At 33.5% G+C, this 15,746-nt stretch overlaps 1 protein-coding gene across 2 annotated transcripts in view; it reads right to left on the reverse strand.

The window, feature by feature from the left end:
• adcy5 (adenylate cyclase 5) overlaps window positions 1-15,746 on the reverse strand; it is a 108,649-nt gene that overhangs the window by 11,056 nt on the left and 81,847 nt on the right. Inside the window, exons 7-12 of one of the 2 annotated variants that reach the window (XM_051119227.1) lie at window positions 14,264-14,405; window positions 13,970-14,107; window positions 9,059-9,081; window positions 6,539-6,698; window positions 1,416-1,513; window positions 1,032-1,119 (exon numbers count right to left, since the gene is read on the reverse strand). In XM_051119227.1, coding sequence (XP_050975184.1) covers window positions 1,032-1,119; window positions 1,416-1,513; window positions 6,539-6,698; window positions 9,059-9,081; window positions 13,970-14,107; window positions 14,264-14,405 — 649 coding nt within the window. The remainder of the gene's footprint in view (window positions 1-1,031; window positions 1,120-1,415; window positions 1,514-6,538; window positions 6,699-9,058; window positions 9,082-13,969; window positions 14,108-14,263; window positions 14,406-15,746) is intronic. The other variant, XM_051119228.1, reaches the window with a different exon arrangement.

The following is a 15,746-nucleotide window of genomic DNA, read 5'->3' on the forward strand; positions in this document are numbered from 1 at the left end:
ATTTTTGATCATTGTAGCACCCTCGTCAGGCCGATTGGGGCGAGACTCAGTGACGTTGGCGGTGTGGTCTGCATGATCACTTTTACGTGGAGATTGCTGATCTGTGACCAATTGAACAATTACAATAGGGTTTAATGAAAAGTAAAAACTATATATATATATATATATATATATATATATATATATATATATATATATATATACACATATATATTTTAGTTTTGTTTTGTTTTCCCTGAAAAAAAACATATCCCCATTCCCACAAAAGTATTTTTTATGTTAACAACATTGATGATGATACATAATGTCATCACAGCAATTACACTTTGAAAATATATTCAAATAGCAAATGGTTATTTTAAAGTGCAATTATAATTTACAATATTACTGTAATTTTTACTGTATTTCTGATTAACTAAAAGCAGCCTTGGTGAGCACTTCTATTTTTATATACAGTTTCTATAAAACATAATACAAAAAGACCTTATGGATCTTGTGGGTTTGCAGAGATTTTGTGGAACAGGCTTTTATGTAAGACTTTTTACGGGTCAGGAAGTTCAGAATCTAATTCCACAGCATCTCTAAGGAAAGACCTGCGACGCCCCTTGCCGCCCATGGAGCAATGCAGTGACAGTTCCACCTCAGTGTGCACAAATGAGCTGCCAGCGCTTTATTGTGTCTCTGGCTTTGCTCTGTATGACTCATTTGTCTCTGGAGACCTGCTCAAAGTTACGCAGCTAAAAGCCCAATATCAATCAAACCTGCTCAGGTTATTTTAGTGGAGAATGTGAAGGTTGATAAACACTTGGATTTAGCAATAACATGTCTGTAAGAGTGTTAGGAAATGGTCTGTGAAGGACGTGTTAAGACGTATTGTTTTTCTTTTTCCTGCATTGTTTGTAGATGCCATGTTGCTCAAGGTTTGTCTTTTTTGTTGATTTTATTATATTATAATTATTACTATTATTCAGAATTTCATAACATTACACATTAACATTACATAGGCCATACAATACCAACATTTCACTCACCCCAAAACAAGAATAAATGGCTGAGATGAACATGACCACCATCAGGAGGACCAGGCACAGCATATAGAAGCCAACCATCAACCTAGAGCTGCAAAAGCAACACACAGGTAAATAGAAAACAGCTGTGTGTCACTTTAAACACAACTATTATGTCATAATTAACATAGGGCCTAAAGGAGAGGAGTGCCTGCTTTGGCTGTTTTGGCTCCTCAGGTACTAACTGTCTTCACCTTTACAAAGTCGAAATGAATGAAAGCTTCTGTGTATGAAAGCTGTGTGACATTCCCATTCAAAATCAAACAAAACCTTCTCTAAGCCTGTGGCTTGTTTGAATGGACTAGAAAACATTTGCCAAGATCAGGTATTTAACTGAAGTGTACTTACTGAGGAACAATGACGATCTGAATGAAGCAGATGAATAAAAAGACGAGGGAGGCGCAGGCTACGTATGCTCCGAACCTGGCGTCTACCTGTTTGGAGTACTGAGAGATGGTGAGGAAAGAGGAGAGAAAAGAATTGGGTTACAAATACAGTTTAAATAGCATGTGAAAGCAAGTACTGTTTTATGGACTGATGGGTGTGGATGTGTTAATGTTCATTGTTTACTTCAGGTTTTTACTGAAAGGTTCCCAGGGCAAATTACTTTTTTTTTTTTTTTCTCTTTTTTTTAACTTTTCCAGCTTTTTGTGAAAACTGGATTCACTTCCAGAACAAACATTTACAGATAATTTACTCACCCTCTGGTCATCCAAGATGTCAGTGTCTTTCTTTCTTCAGTTGATAAAAAATTATGTTATGAATTATCTCCATATAGTGGACTTCAATGGTGCCCCCAAGTTTGAACTTCCAAAATGCAGTTTAAATGCATCTTCAAATGGCTTCAAATGATCCCAGCCAAAAAAAAAGGGTCTTATCTAGCAAACCGATCAGTCATTTTCAAAACAAACTGACAATTTATATACTTTTTAACCTCAAACTCTCATCTTGTCCAAGTCTGTGTGAACTCTGTTTTCTTCCCCAACTTCAAAATCACCCCACATCGCTGCAGAAGTACCGACCCAGTGTTTACAAAGTGAACGTGCAAAGAAGATCAAACACCTTTTACAAAAAAAAGTTAAAACAGCGATGTAGGATGATTTTGAAGTTGAAGAAGAAAACCAGACGGGAGTTTTTCGACATACCCTAACTGCATTGACCCGGATTACACAGACTACGCATGCGCATCGCAGAGCTAGACAAGACGAGCATTTAAGGTTAAAAAGTATATAAATTGTCAATTTGTTTCAAAAATGACCAATCGTTTCGCTAGCTAAGACCGTTCTTCCTCGGCTGGGATCGTTTAGAGCAATTTAAAGATAATTCCTAAAATGTTTTCCTCACGAAACATAATTTCTTATTGACTGAAGAAAGACAGACATGAATATCTTGGATGACAAGGGGGTGAGTAAATTATCTGTTGTGGAAGTAAACTTCTTTAAATACATTTTACAGATGTTGCATACACAAAGAGCCATTTGAGACCCATTATATATTTTATCAGAGTATAATTAGAAAAAAATAATGTATTATACGATTTTCACTGTTAAGTTTTAAAACATATCCAGGCCAGGACCCCCATTTATCAACAGTGGGTAAAAAAGATTCCAAATTTTGTCTTACGAATGACATTTAGAATGTGTGCAAGTACAAAAAAATCTGTATTTATCAAACGTGCGCACACGGTTCTTATGCACACCAGTTGTTGATAAATCTCACTTGTTCTTAAGCACCACGCTTGTTCACGTTCATGGTCATTTGCATTCATTTGGTGACAGCACCTTCCTTTATAAATGAATGTATACGTCCTCACCGAAATCACGGCAAAGAAAGTGGTACTGACTGAGAACCCCTTTTTTGTGCTCTTACTAAACAAATAAGCGTGGTCTTTAAAAATGCATTCTCTGCACCGAATCTTCCAGCAAAATGAGATAAGCCATGACACTATAGCTACATTTCAAAATGACTTTCTAGCTGCACTGCCAAAAAAGAAAAAAAAGAAAAAGGAAAAGAGAGGCTTATCTTACTATTTTTGTATTTTTTTCTAGTCAAAATATCTAAAAAAATTCTTAAATCATGATGCATTTACTAGACAAGCACACAAGTCTTGTTTCTAAAAAAAAAAAATCTAAATTAAGTGAATTTTGCTTAAAACAGGTCAAATTATCTGCCAGTGAGGTAAGAAAAATAATGGTTTAAGAATATTTTACTTACATATTTTGCTTATCTAGTAAATGCATATTGATTTAGGAATTTTTAGATATTTTGACTAGAAACAAGACAAAAATTCAAAGTAAGATAAGCATTTTTTTTTTTTTTTACAATTACGGGTTTTTTTTGGCAATGTCTTTTATAGCTTTTCACACCAATTATGCGAACGTTTAGCTTGAACTATAAAATTACTAATTGAGTATTTGCAATTTAAGTGTAAGTACAAGTTAGTAGATCCCACACGTCTGTGCGTACGCACTGTTGATAAATGAGGGCCCTGGAATTCACATCTGTAAAAAATGTCCTAATATTTCCACGTTTTCTAGAATGATGGAAATCCTTAAAAAAATTTGATATTTAAAAACTGTTTGTGTAACTCAGTTGCAATTGTGCTTGGTTTGTTTAAAAAGAACTAAAATAACACATAAGTCTTACTTAATTCTTCAGAAATCATTCTAATATGCTGATTTGGTTTTCAACATTTATTATTATTAATGTTATTAATATTATTAATTTTTAATGTTGAAAACAGTTGTGCGGCTGCTTAATATTTTGTCGAAAAAAAAAGAAAAAACATTTATTTGAATTCTTTGGTAATAAATCTTTCTGACCCTAAACTTTTAAACAGTAGAGTATGTAAAATATCTAAAAAATTATATCAAGTAAATTTCTTCAAAGGCTAAGGAAAGTAACTCTTCAGCTAAGACTATGGAAGATAACTGCTTCATTCATGAGTCTAAAATAGATGTTCTGAACACAGACAATGAAAGCAACAAAAGCAATAATTATCTCCACTACAGATTGGAGGCAAGTCTCTGAAAGAGCCAGAAGCTTAAGCACCAGCACACAACCAGCTAAAAGTGAATGTGACTGCAGATGGAGGATGAGAACATAAATGCAGAGGCTGAGAAACTTCCTTCCTGTTATCCTTTCATCACTATCTTCACAAAGAAACCTAGCCTCCTACACTGTCACAAAAACTTGGAAAAGTTTGGGCATCTCTCTGAGGAGGGGGAGGTCAGTGGTGACAAATGCTTTGAAGGTAACACCACAAAATGACTTAAATCACAGTGCAGCATAAAGACGTCAGTCTCTGACTCATTCCGAACTTGGACCTTGAATTTCATTGCCTCTATTCATCTTAGCAGCATGCCACATCTTTAAGCTATGCTGAACACGTTTAGGCCATCTGCACAATAATACTAAATTAATGAACTTCTGATTGGCTCTCTGCCCTATTTTTTTGCTATGCAAACTGAAGGAACAATTTACCAGTTACATTAACTAATGATCTGTTAAATGGTTAGTTCCTGCTCACAAGCCATGCAACTTACAACAAAATCCCTAGAAGGCTAAATCATTTTAGCTTGATGACACATTTGAATCAGAAGAACTGGCAACTATATGTTTTTTAATAATAAAAAGAAGAATAAATGTTTAAGCTTTAAACTTGTAAACACAATGTAAGGTGCAACTCGAGATTTTCAGTGGACAACAATGTAAAAAACATTTATTTTGGCCTACTCTTCACAAGGTTTCATATAGTGCATCATTTATATAGACTACTTCTATAATGTTTTTGTCATTTGTGAAGCTTGAAAGATGTGATCAGGGCTATTTTAGTATTCATTCTAATCTGATGATTAATAGAGGAATCTGAGGGTGCAAAAAAATCTAAATATTGAGAAAATCACCTTAAAAATTGTCCAAATTAAGTTCTTAATAATAAATATTACTAATCAAAAATTAAGTTTTGATATATTTACATTAGGAATTTTACAAAATATCTTCATGGAACATGATCTTTATTTAATTTCCTAATGATTTTTGACATAAAAGAAAAATCAATAATTTGACCCACACAATGCGTTTTTGGCTATTGCTACAAAAATATACCCCAGCAACTTTGGTTTTGTGGTCCAGGGTCACATATAATAGTAATAATAGCTACTTCAAATAAAGTATCTAAAGCAAGCAATATATGGCTATATATGGTAAGCAAGTATTATATGGTTTTATTAAACAAAACTTTTAAAATACATAATGTATTATAAACAAAAAAAGCTAATGTGTATTACACATTATAACAAAGGACTGCTGAGGGCGCCAACGGCTTGACAATTGTTTTTACAATTTACAGTGCGATCTTAACCTTGTTTAATATCCGCTAATTAACATTTAATTCAAATGTCCACTTAATTACTAATATTTGGCCATTTTTTTTACGACAGAAATGCTGCAGTCACTGTAATTTCTTGAATATGTTGACATCAAAATGTGTAAACTCAGAGTGAAGGTTTGAGATTTTATTTTGAATTTGCTATAACAGCATATTGAGAAAGATACTGATGTATTCCCCTGTGTTTTCATTGGTTTATAAATAGTTAGAACCTTAGAAATCTGATGAAATGTTATTCCCAGATGAACGTTATAATAAATCAAATGGGCCAATTTGCAGTCAAGAATTTATTATAATCGAGTATTCTAACTGAATTCGAAGATTCGTGGCAGCCCTAATTCATTCTATACTATTTCACTATCTATTAATATTTTGCTTTTATTTGTATATTATCTGTATTAATTTTTGTTATTTGAATTTTGTATGAATTGTGTTATTTGCTTCTATCTAGTTTTAATTTATTTTTGTTTCAGTGTCAGTAATTTCAGTATTTCAACTTAAATTCACTTGTTTCAGTGAGTTGCACCATTTCTAATTTTCTTTTTTTATTTAATATTTCCATTTCAATTCAAACAAAAAATTTTTTTTAAAGGGATAGTTCACCCAAAAATGAAAATTACCTCATGATTTACTCACCCTCTAACCATCCTAGATGCATATGACTTTCTTATTTCAGACAAGTACAATAGGAGTTATATTAAAAAAAAAAATGTCCTGGCTCTTTCAAGCTTTATAAAGGCAGTGAATGGGTTTTGAGATTTTGAAGTCCAATAAAGTGCATACGTCTATCATAAAAGTACTCCACATGACTTGGAGGGGTTAATAAAGGCCTTCTCAAGCAAATCGATGCATGTGAGTAAGAAATATATCCATATTTAAAACTTTGTAAACCATAATCTCTAGCTTCCTAACTGCACGTATGCACGTTCACGAGAGAGTTTTTCCGTTTTGGAATGACATGAGCGTGAGGAAATGATGACAGATTTTTTTTCAATGTATGGAAAAGAGCAGTGTGAAAATTAAGCTAAATTTATATGCTAAATCTTATTATTGAAGCTGGTCACTGACACGAAAGCCATACCTTCTTCTCCAGGTCAGGTTCTCTGAATGTCAGCAGAAATTTCTTGACATGTTCAGACCGTAATCGATCGATGCTTCGAGCGTCAATGGCGCGACCCAGAAACTCGTCCACCTCATCCTCAGGGTTCAGGTTTTCTTGCGTGTTTCTGAAAATGAAATGTCTAAATAACAAGACGAGACACAGTTTTTCCACCTTCTTCCTCCTCTCTTAGTTATCCTTTAACTTAATACTATACAGCCAGACCACCAAAAAGCAACTGCTCAGAATCACCATTGTTACTAGCCTTGATGTGAATAGCAATTTTGTCTGCAAAATTGGGTTGATTACATAGAGATAGAACAAACCATCTGCTAAAGATTTCAATGCCTTGCAGTCATGTTCATGCAATTCAGTAACTACTAAATCACATCAGCAAATCTAAGCATTTGAAACTTAAGCAATCAAGGAGTATGGGACAATTTAGCATTTGTATTCAAATATTGAAAGTGTTCATTTGACAGAGAGGTATCAAAATGGACATGTAATGGATTTGTAGTATAGTTATAAATCTTGATTATGAATTGCCTATAGAAGCAAACTGCCTTGCCTATCTGTATTCACATGTTTAGATAAATGCTGACTAGTTAAAAATGCAAGACAAGCACAGTGATACATGCATAAGTATCAAGAGCCCCAGAACTCCAGGTTCTGATACTTTTCAACACCTCTGGAAAAGTGATGGATATGCTCACACCATATGCATGTGTTAATTAGCTCATTGGTAGTTGGCAATTCAATCATATTTTAATATATTTTAGTGTCTTATTAAGTAGTCCTGCATGGAATTTGTGCCAACAGCTCAGCAGTTTTCTGAAGACAAGAAACACACATAATTTACGAAGTTCTACATCTCCCCCCGTCCCTGGTGGGTTTTTCCCATTTGTTCTTCCAAATTAGAGTTACAGTAATTAAAGTGCCCATATTATGCCATTTCGAATATTGCCTTTCATGCAGTGCATAATGTAGCTGGATGTGAAAATAAGAAGCCAAAAGTGCACAATAAGTTATTGTCTCCCAAAAGAAAGAATCGACTTTGTACAGCCTAAAGGAGTTGTTAATAATTAGAATCCCACTTCTCTGATGGCTACACATCATGGGGTAACATATCTGCATAATGCCCTCCTATGTTCTACATTGGTTGGTTGCGAACAACTTGACCTGTATTCAACCATGTAATTTTACTGATGATTGCTTCTCTAATCTAAGGGAGTTCAACGTGGGATTCACAACGCTTGCTCTTGAAAGATGGCTGAGTACCCAGTTTATTTGGACCAGCTGGCTCCACTGAATCACTTCCTGTAAGTATGATAAATAATAGATGTTTATATGTTCTCTCGAGTGTTCAACTATGACAATGAGCGTACCATTTCTGACGCGCACTGCACGCGTTAGACCAATCACAACAGACTAGGCCATCCGACCAATCAGAGCAGAGTAGGCTCACAGAAAGGAGGGGTTTAGAGAGACTGAATCTTTGAACTGCTTCCAACAAATCTTTTGAGAATCGCTGGAAAATTAGGTGACGATAAATGCATATTTTGAAAAAACAAAAGCATGCATGTAAACCTATTGAAGGAGACTCCCAAAACAATATTAGGAACGTTAAAAAGGCATAATAGGGGCACTTTAAATGTCTTTTAACAAACGATTATAGTAGACTCAATTTTGCAGTTTTACCCCCATAATCAGCAGCCCTACTTATATGACACTGAACATAACCAGCAGAGTTTAGTTGCTGAAGTATTTTGATTGATATATAATTCAACTAATGCATTCAGAGTCTGTATTGGTTATTTTATAACCAATAAACTGCTTTGAATGAACCATATTCAACCACATTTGAGAGTGTGCACTTTAAGTTTCATAACATTAGTTTTACTTATTTTAAGTGTTATATAATGAAAAACATTATGTGCACCATTCAAAAGTCTGGGGTCAGACTTTTTATTTTTTTATTAATACTTTTTATTAGAAATTAGATCTTTTATTATCTTTTAATGCAAGGATGCATTAAATTGATCAAATTTGACAGTTAAAATTGATGCTTGTTTACTGCTCAAGTGCATTTGAACTATTTATCAAAGAATCCTGAAAATAAAAAAAATGTTTTCACAAAAATATTACAGAACAACTGTTTTTGACATCAGTAATAATAAGAAATGTTTCTTGTTTTATATTTTTATGGTTACTAATATGTGACACTGTAGACTACAATAATGACTGCTGAAAATTCAGCTCTGCCATTCATTCGTACAATTTAAAAAGTTTTACAGTTTAATATATTTCACAATATTACTGTTTTTACTGTATTTATTTATTTTAATAAATGTAGCCTTGGTATGCATTAGAGACTTCTTTCAAAAACCTAGCTGACCCCGAACATTTGAACAGTAGTGTATATGAGACGAATTCTGTAATGAACTACTAATAAAAGAATTGGCATGCAGGGTGGAGGTAGGAAGATGTGCTCCATATACTCACTTGTCTTTGGGATCCTCAAATCCCTGAAAAAAATTGAAACAGAATATGCATTATACATCAATACAGAATAGATGAGCATTAAGAATGCCTGCATTTGTACAATCAGCACAACAGTGACCTCTTCTGGAGGAACTCAATAAAAAAAAGTAATAAAATTTCACCATTAAAAGTGAATCCAAAGCTACCTTCCCTGGAAAAACTGGAACATGTTTGTACCACAAACTTCTCTTCTTGTTGGAGTAATAAAAAAACAACAATTTACCCAACACTCCATTCCAAAACAAGCATAAATCTCTATTAGTTTTTTATATTGTCATACTGCAAATAAGAAAACAGTGACTAATACATTAACAAAAGATAAACAGAGAGAATAGAGAGGTTGGAGAATACAAGAAATATACATAAATTAAGACTCTGCAAAGTTGAAAACAGAGCTGCTGTGAGACAGAGAATATATTTAACCGAATACAAGATGACTGACATTGTGTATAAACAACCTGAGAGCTGATTCAGGTGGCTTGATTTATGACCACAAGCTTTTTTGGAGGAATTTATATTCAGACCCCAATGAGAACAGAAGTAAACAGAGCTGGCTGATGAGGCATTGATTTATCGTGGTTGGAGGACATGGAAAACATGGAGAAGAAACCAAATAGGCTCATGTTTCACTGGTGTTTTAGCAGTTAGTATTTTGTCTTTTCCTCAAAGGGTTTTAAGTATCATTTCACTCAAAAAATAGATACTGCCTACAAAGATATCTGGTCGGTTTACACAGGCAGCATGAGTCACAACTGATTCTAGCCAAGTTTGATACACAGCACATACAAATGTTGGATAAAATAACTTGTATTTAGTAAAAAATAACATACAAACATTTGACACCAGTCAAAAGTTTTTGAACAGTAAGATTTTTAATGTCTTTTTAAAGACGTTTCTTCTGCTCACCAAGCCTGCATTTATTTGATCCGAAGTACAGAAAAAACAGTAAAATTTTAAAATATTTTTACTATTTCAAATAACTGTTTTCTATTTGAATACATTTTAAAATTAATTTATTCATGTGATCTCAAAGCTGCATTTTTAGCATCACTGCTCCAGTCACATGATCCTTCAGAAATCATTCTAATATTCTGATTTGCTGCTCAAAAAACATTTATTATTATTATTATTATGTTGAAAACAGCCGAGTAGAATTTTTTCAGGTTTCTAATTAAAAGGTTCAGAGGAACAGCACTTACCTGAAATAGAAAATTTTTGTAATATTGTAATGCCTTTATCTTCACTTTTGATCAATTCAAAGCATCCTTGCTAAATCAAAGTACTAATAATAAATTAAAATGTTTCTTGAACAGCAAACCAGCATATTAGAATGATTTCTGAAGGATTACGTGGCACTGAAGACTGAAGTAATGATGCTGAAAATTTAGCTTTGATCACAGGAATAAATTACATTTTAGAAATATATTCAAATACAAAGCAGTTATTTTAAATAGCAAAAATATTTCACAATATTACTGCTTTAGCTGTATTATGGATCAAATAAATGAATGCTTGGTGAGCAGAAGAGACTTCTTTAAAAAAACATTAAAACCCTTTTTTAGGTTTAAAGACCATAAAAATACATATATTCAAGTGTGGTCAGAACATATTCCAAACATTTTAGTTTTTTACTGCAGTATAGAAAATTATACTTGGTATAGAAAATTGCTACTTGTATTGTTATTCACTTCTGAAAAGCAGTTATATGAGAATCCCAGTCTCTACAATAAGTACTCTGGATAAAAGCATCTGTTAAATGACTACATACTTAATATATCAAAAGACAGAAACAGACTGAATGATCCCATTAAATATCAAATGACCATTTTAATGGTCATTTCCAACCACTAAACATTAAATTATGAGAGTAAAAAGCTTCCATGAGACAAGTTGCTAGATGCATAATAATAGTCACTAAATTTATAGTCTCAGATGCACTCCCACACACAGGCCTCTATGTATTCACTCAACAGAGTCTATAACCCAGTCAGTATGTTGATGTGTTACAGCATTTGTTTCTCTCCTTCGGCTAAGCAACACCTTCTGGGCCAACGCAAGCCTCCAGACAATACAACAGGCAAAAACAGGTGCTGTTGTTATTATGAAACAGATATTCTGTTCGTCAGAAAACACCGCATGTTTATCTGCCTTCATCAATGCTCAGTGTTTGTGTAGGCGGGACAGATATCTGGCAATTACATGCCAGTCTGAGCTCCAGCAGGATATATCGAGCCGGATTTATCTGTGCCACTATCAACGGAACTGCACAAATAATTACAAACAGGTTCCCACTATCTGCTGTTCGTTGGACAAACACATATTCCAACCACAAAATACAAACGTATACCAACCCCCTGCTGGTGGATGTTGTAACTACACCATTTATTTTCAATAAGCAGCTTTCAAAACGTACTGCTCTCTCTGTTTTATCATTCAAAATTTGAGGTCTGTAAAAATGTCTCTTATGCTGACCAAGGCTGCCTTTACTTGTTAAAACAGTAATGTTAAAATATTATTACAATTTAAAATAGTTTTCTGTTTTAATGCTTTAAAATATAATTCATGCTAGAGATGGCAAAGCTGAATTTTCATCAGTCATTACTCCAGTGATTTAGAAATTATTGTAATATGCTAAGAAACATTTTTTTATTATTATTATCAATGTTGTAAACAGTTGCGCTGCTTAATATTTTTGTGAAAAATGTGTAAAGAAAAAACACATCATTTCATTTTTGATCAATTTAATACATCCTTAAAAATCTTACTGACTTCTAAACTGTATTTCATTATAGTATCTTAGATGATTTCTAGAGCCCTGATGGTTGTGATTTTCTGTTTTTCTTTTAAGTTTTTTACTTTTACATTTAATAAATGAGAATGGTAATGGATAGCTTTAATAAGCAAAAATCAACCTATGAATGGTTAATTCCAATTGTTTATTAAACTGGGACTGGAAAATGTTTTCCAGCATAGAGTTTTTGGTATAGATGAGGTCACTCACCTTGCAGAATCTGCAAAATGTTAATTATTTGACCAAAATAAGAGGGATCATACAAAATGCATGTTATTTTTTTTTAGTACTGACCTGAATATTTCACATAAAAGATGCTTACATATAGTCTACACGAGAAAATAACAGTTGAATTTATAAAAATCACCCTGTTCAAAAAGATTACACAACAGATGATTAATAATACTGTTTTGTTACCTGAATGATCCACAGCTGTGTTTTAGCTTTTTTGTGATAGTAATAGTTGTTCATGAGGCCCTTGTTTGTCCTGAACAATTTAACTGCCCACTGTTTGTCTTTCAGGTCCCACCAATTCTTTGGTTTTTCAGCATGTTTGTGTATTTGAACCCTTTCCAACAATGACTGTATGATTTTGAGATCCATCTTTTCACACTGAGGACAACTGAGGGACTCATATGCAACTATTAAAAAAGGTTCAAATGCTCACTGATGCTCCAGAAGGAAACTTTTGAATTTGAAGATCAGGGTAAATTAAGCTTATTTTGTCTTCTGGGAAACATATAAGTATCTTCTGTAGCTTCTAAAGGGCAGTACTAAATGAAGAACAATATGATATTTAGACAAAATTAGAAAAACATACACATCTTCATTCTGTTCAAAAGTTTTCACCCCCCCTCTCTAAACGCATTGTTTCCCCTTCTGAAGCATCAGTGAGCGTTTGAACTTCTGTAATAGTTGCATATGAGTCCCTCAGTTGTCCTCAGTGTGAAAAGATGGATCTCAAAATTATACAGTCATTGCTGAAAAGGGTTCAAATACACAAAAATGCTGAAAAACCAAAGAATTTGTAGGACCTGAAAGATTTTTCTGAAGAACAGCAGGCAGTTTAACTGTTCGGGACTCATGAACAATTATCATCAATCAAAAAAACAGCTGTGGATCATTCAGGTAACAACACAATATTTCTAATCAAGTGTATGTAAACTTTTGAACATGGTCATTTTTATAAATTCAATTATTATTTCGTCTTGCGGACTATATGTATACATCTTTTATGTGAAATATCTTATTCAGGTCAGTACTAAATAAAAAATAACATGCATTTTGTATAATCCTTCTTTTTTTGGGTAAAATTACATTTTGAAGATTCTTTAAGGTGTATGTAAACTTTTGACCTCAACTGTAACACTTTGAATTTAGATTTAATTTTTTATTTTCTGTTTCTCATTTTAATTTTAAATGTTATGAATGGAAATGGAACGTTTAACAATTTAATTCCAGTCGTATGTTAAACTGCGATTGAAAGAATGTTTTCTAACAACATCTAAATTTAAAATGTAGGCGTAAATTTTCATAATGGAAACATCAATATACCTGTCATATTTTATTTTAAAAACTGAGTCTGAAGCATACTGGTTGTGCTGGATTTCTGTGTTCCTTCTTACCATGTTAACCAAGATGAGAAGGAACAGGTGATTCACACAAAAAAGAAAACATAAAGGGTATTCCCATAGAGCTCACAGGAACTAATTGCAGGTTCCACTTTGCCTGATTAAATCCCTCAGGGCGGTATGTGAGGCAATCCAGCTTTATTTAATTAGACTGCCGTTCCCTTCGGGTTCCAGAGCCGAGAACTGAATGAAAGAACAGGGACTTCACAAAGGGCATGAGGCCCTTTACATGTGGCCCTAAAGCAATGTCCTTGGGATTGTTTTGGCTTAGTTAACACATGGTACAAAAAGCCTCCCCTGTCAAAGGCCTTATCCTCCAGCAGAGGTGGTAATGGGTTTTAGACACGGCAATTAGAGTAAATGCAAACCAACGGTTTTTCAGCACTCAGATAATGTTCTCATCCTACAAGGGTGGCTAATGCGGCCCTTTCAAAAGTGTAGCTTCCTCACCATCCTCTTCATCTCCTTGGAAACCTGATTGGCACCCAGGTGATTGTAGAAGGGCCGGTCGGTCCAGTGAGTGCTATTATGAGTGACCGAGTTGGTGCGTTGCCGGTTCATCTTCGCAATCATGGCCTTTTCTTCTTTCTGTGAAGGGAAATACAAAACAGAAGCAGTATTACGGTCTGACGTCACAGTTCCTTGAATTTATCCACATAGCTTATTTACATCCATCTGCTACCCAGAATCATGCGAACTGATAGCATTCGTTAATGAGGAAAAACAAAAAAAAAAAGGTCTTACCCGCTTCTGACTGCAGCCCACAATGAGGTAGGTTTCAATGTTGTGCTTCTTGAGATAGACGTTTCTTTCTCCACCAAATCCAGGTTCTACATCATAATCTCCATTCAGATAGTTCAGTGTGGCCTTGGTGATATGAATACGCCTGAGATAATAAAAACAACTTTCATGAGGCATAAATGCAGACAGGAAGTTGCCCTGGAATGGCAACACCATATTTAGAAAGAAATACTAGTGTATTAAATAATGAGCATGTTGAGCTTACAATTTTTAACAGAAAACATTATGAAGCAATAAACATTTAACTTATTGTTAGCAAGTGGCATTCATTTACTATTATTTGCGAGATAAAATACTTATTTTGCATCTAAATTCACATATAAATGTCTTAACCTTTAGCAGTCCAAATTAAAAAATATTAAATGATTAAAAATAAGAAAAATCTTTCTTCATTCTTTTCAAAAGTTTACACCCCTGGCTCCTAATGCATCGTTTTGCACGGGGTCAAATTTATAAATTCAACTATTATTTTTTTGTGCACTATATGTAAACATATTTTATGTGGAATATCTTATTCAGATCAGTACTAAACAAAAAATAACATGCATTTTGTATGATCCCTCTTAGTTTGGTAAAATAATTAACATTATCAGTTTTTGCAAGGTGTATGTAAACTTTTGACCTCAACTGCACTTTTAAAATTTTGATTCCATTTTATTAATTTTGTTGTGTAGTTGTCATTTTATTCGTTTTTTTATGTCTATAACTTTAACTAAAAAATGAGAAATGTTGTCTTGGCAGCTAGCTTAAGTAAAATAATTTTAATGTTTTTATTTCATGTTTTTATAATTTTAATATTTTATTTCAAGCAGTTAAAAACATTTGTTTTAAAATTGAGTTAATGACATTAACCCTGGAGATATATTACTTTTTACAGTTATATAATCATATAATTTGGTTAACACTTTTTTTTAAGGTCCAATTCTCACTATTAACTAGATGCTTACTAACATGCATATTACTAGCATATTGACTGCTTATTAGTACTTACTAGGCACATATTAATGCCTTTTTCAGCATTCCTGATCATTTACTCACTTCCATTTCATTCAAGATTCTTTCTGCAGGTGCACAGAGATTATAGTTTTTGAGGAAGACATTCCAGGATTGTTCTCCATATAGTGCACTTTTATTGTTTCCAATTGTTTGAACTTCCAAACTGCAGTTTCAGTGAAGCTTCAAAGGCCTCTACACCATCCTATTTCGTTATCTAACGAAACGATCTGTCATTTTCTTAAAAAAAAAAATAAATGTATATACTTTTTAACCACAAATGCTCATCTTGCACTAGCTCTTGCGATGCACGTGCGTAATCGTGTTGGAAAAGTCACGCACGGTTAGTTCTTCGTCCTTGCACTTTGGTTAAAAAAGGTAAGGTAGGGTGAAAAACGTAAAAATCGTCTAACGTTGTTTTACCTTATTTTGT

The sequence above is a fragment of the Labeo rohita genome, chromosome 9 (genome assembly GCF_022985175.1).
Source record: "Labeo rohita strain BAU-BD-2019 chromosome 9, IGBB_LRoh.1.0, whole genome shotgun sequence".
NCBI lineage: Eukaryota > Metazoa > Chordata > Actinopteri > Cypriniformes > Cyprinidae > Labeo > Labeo rohita.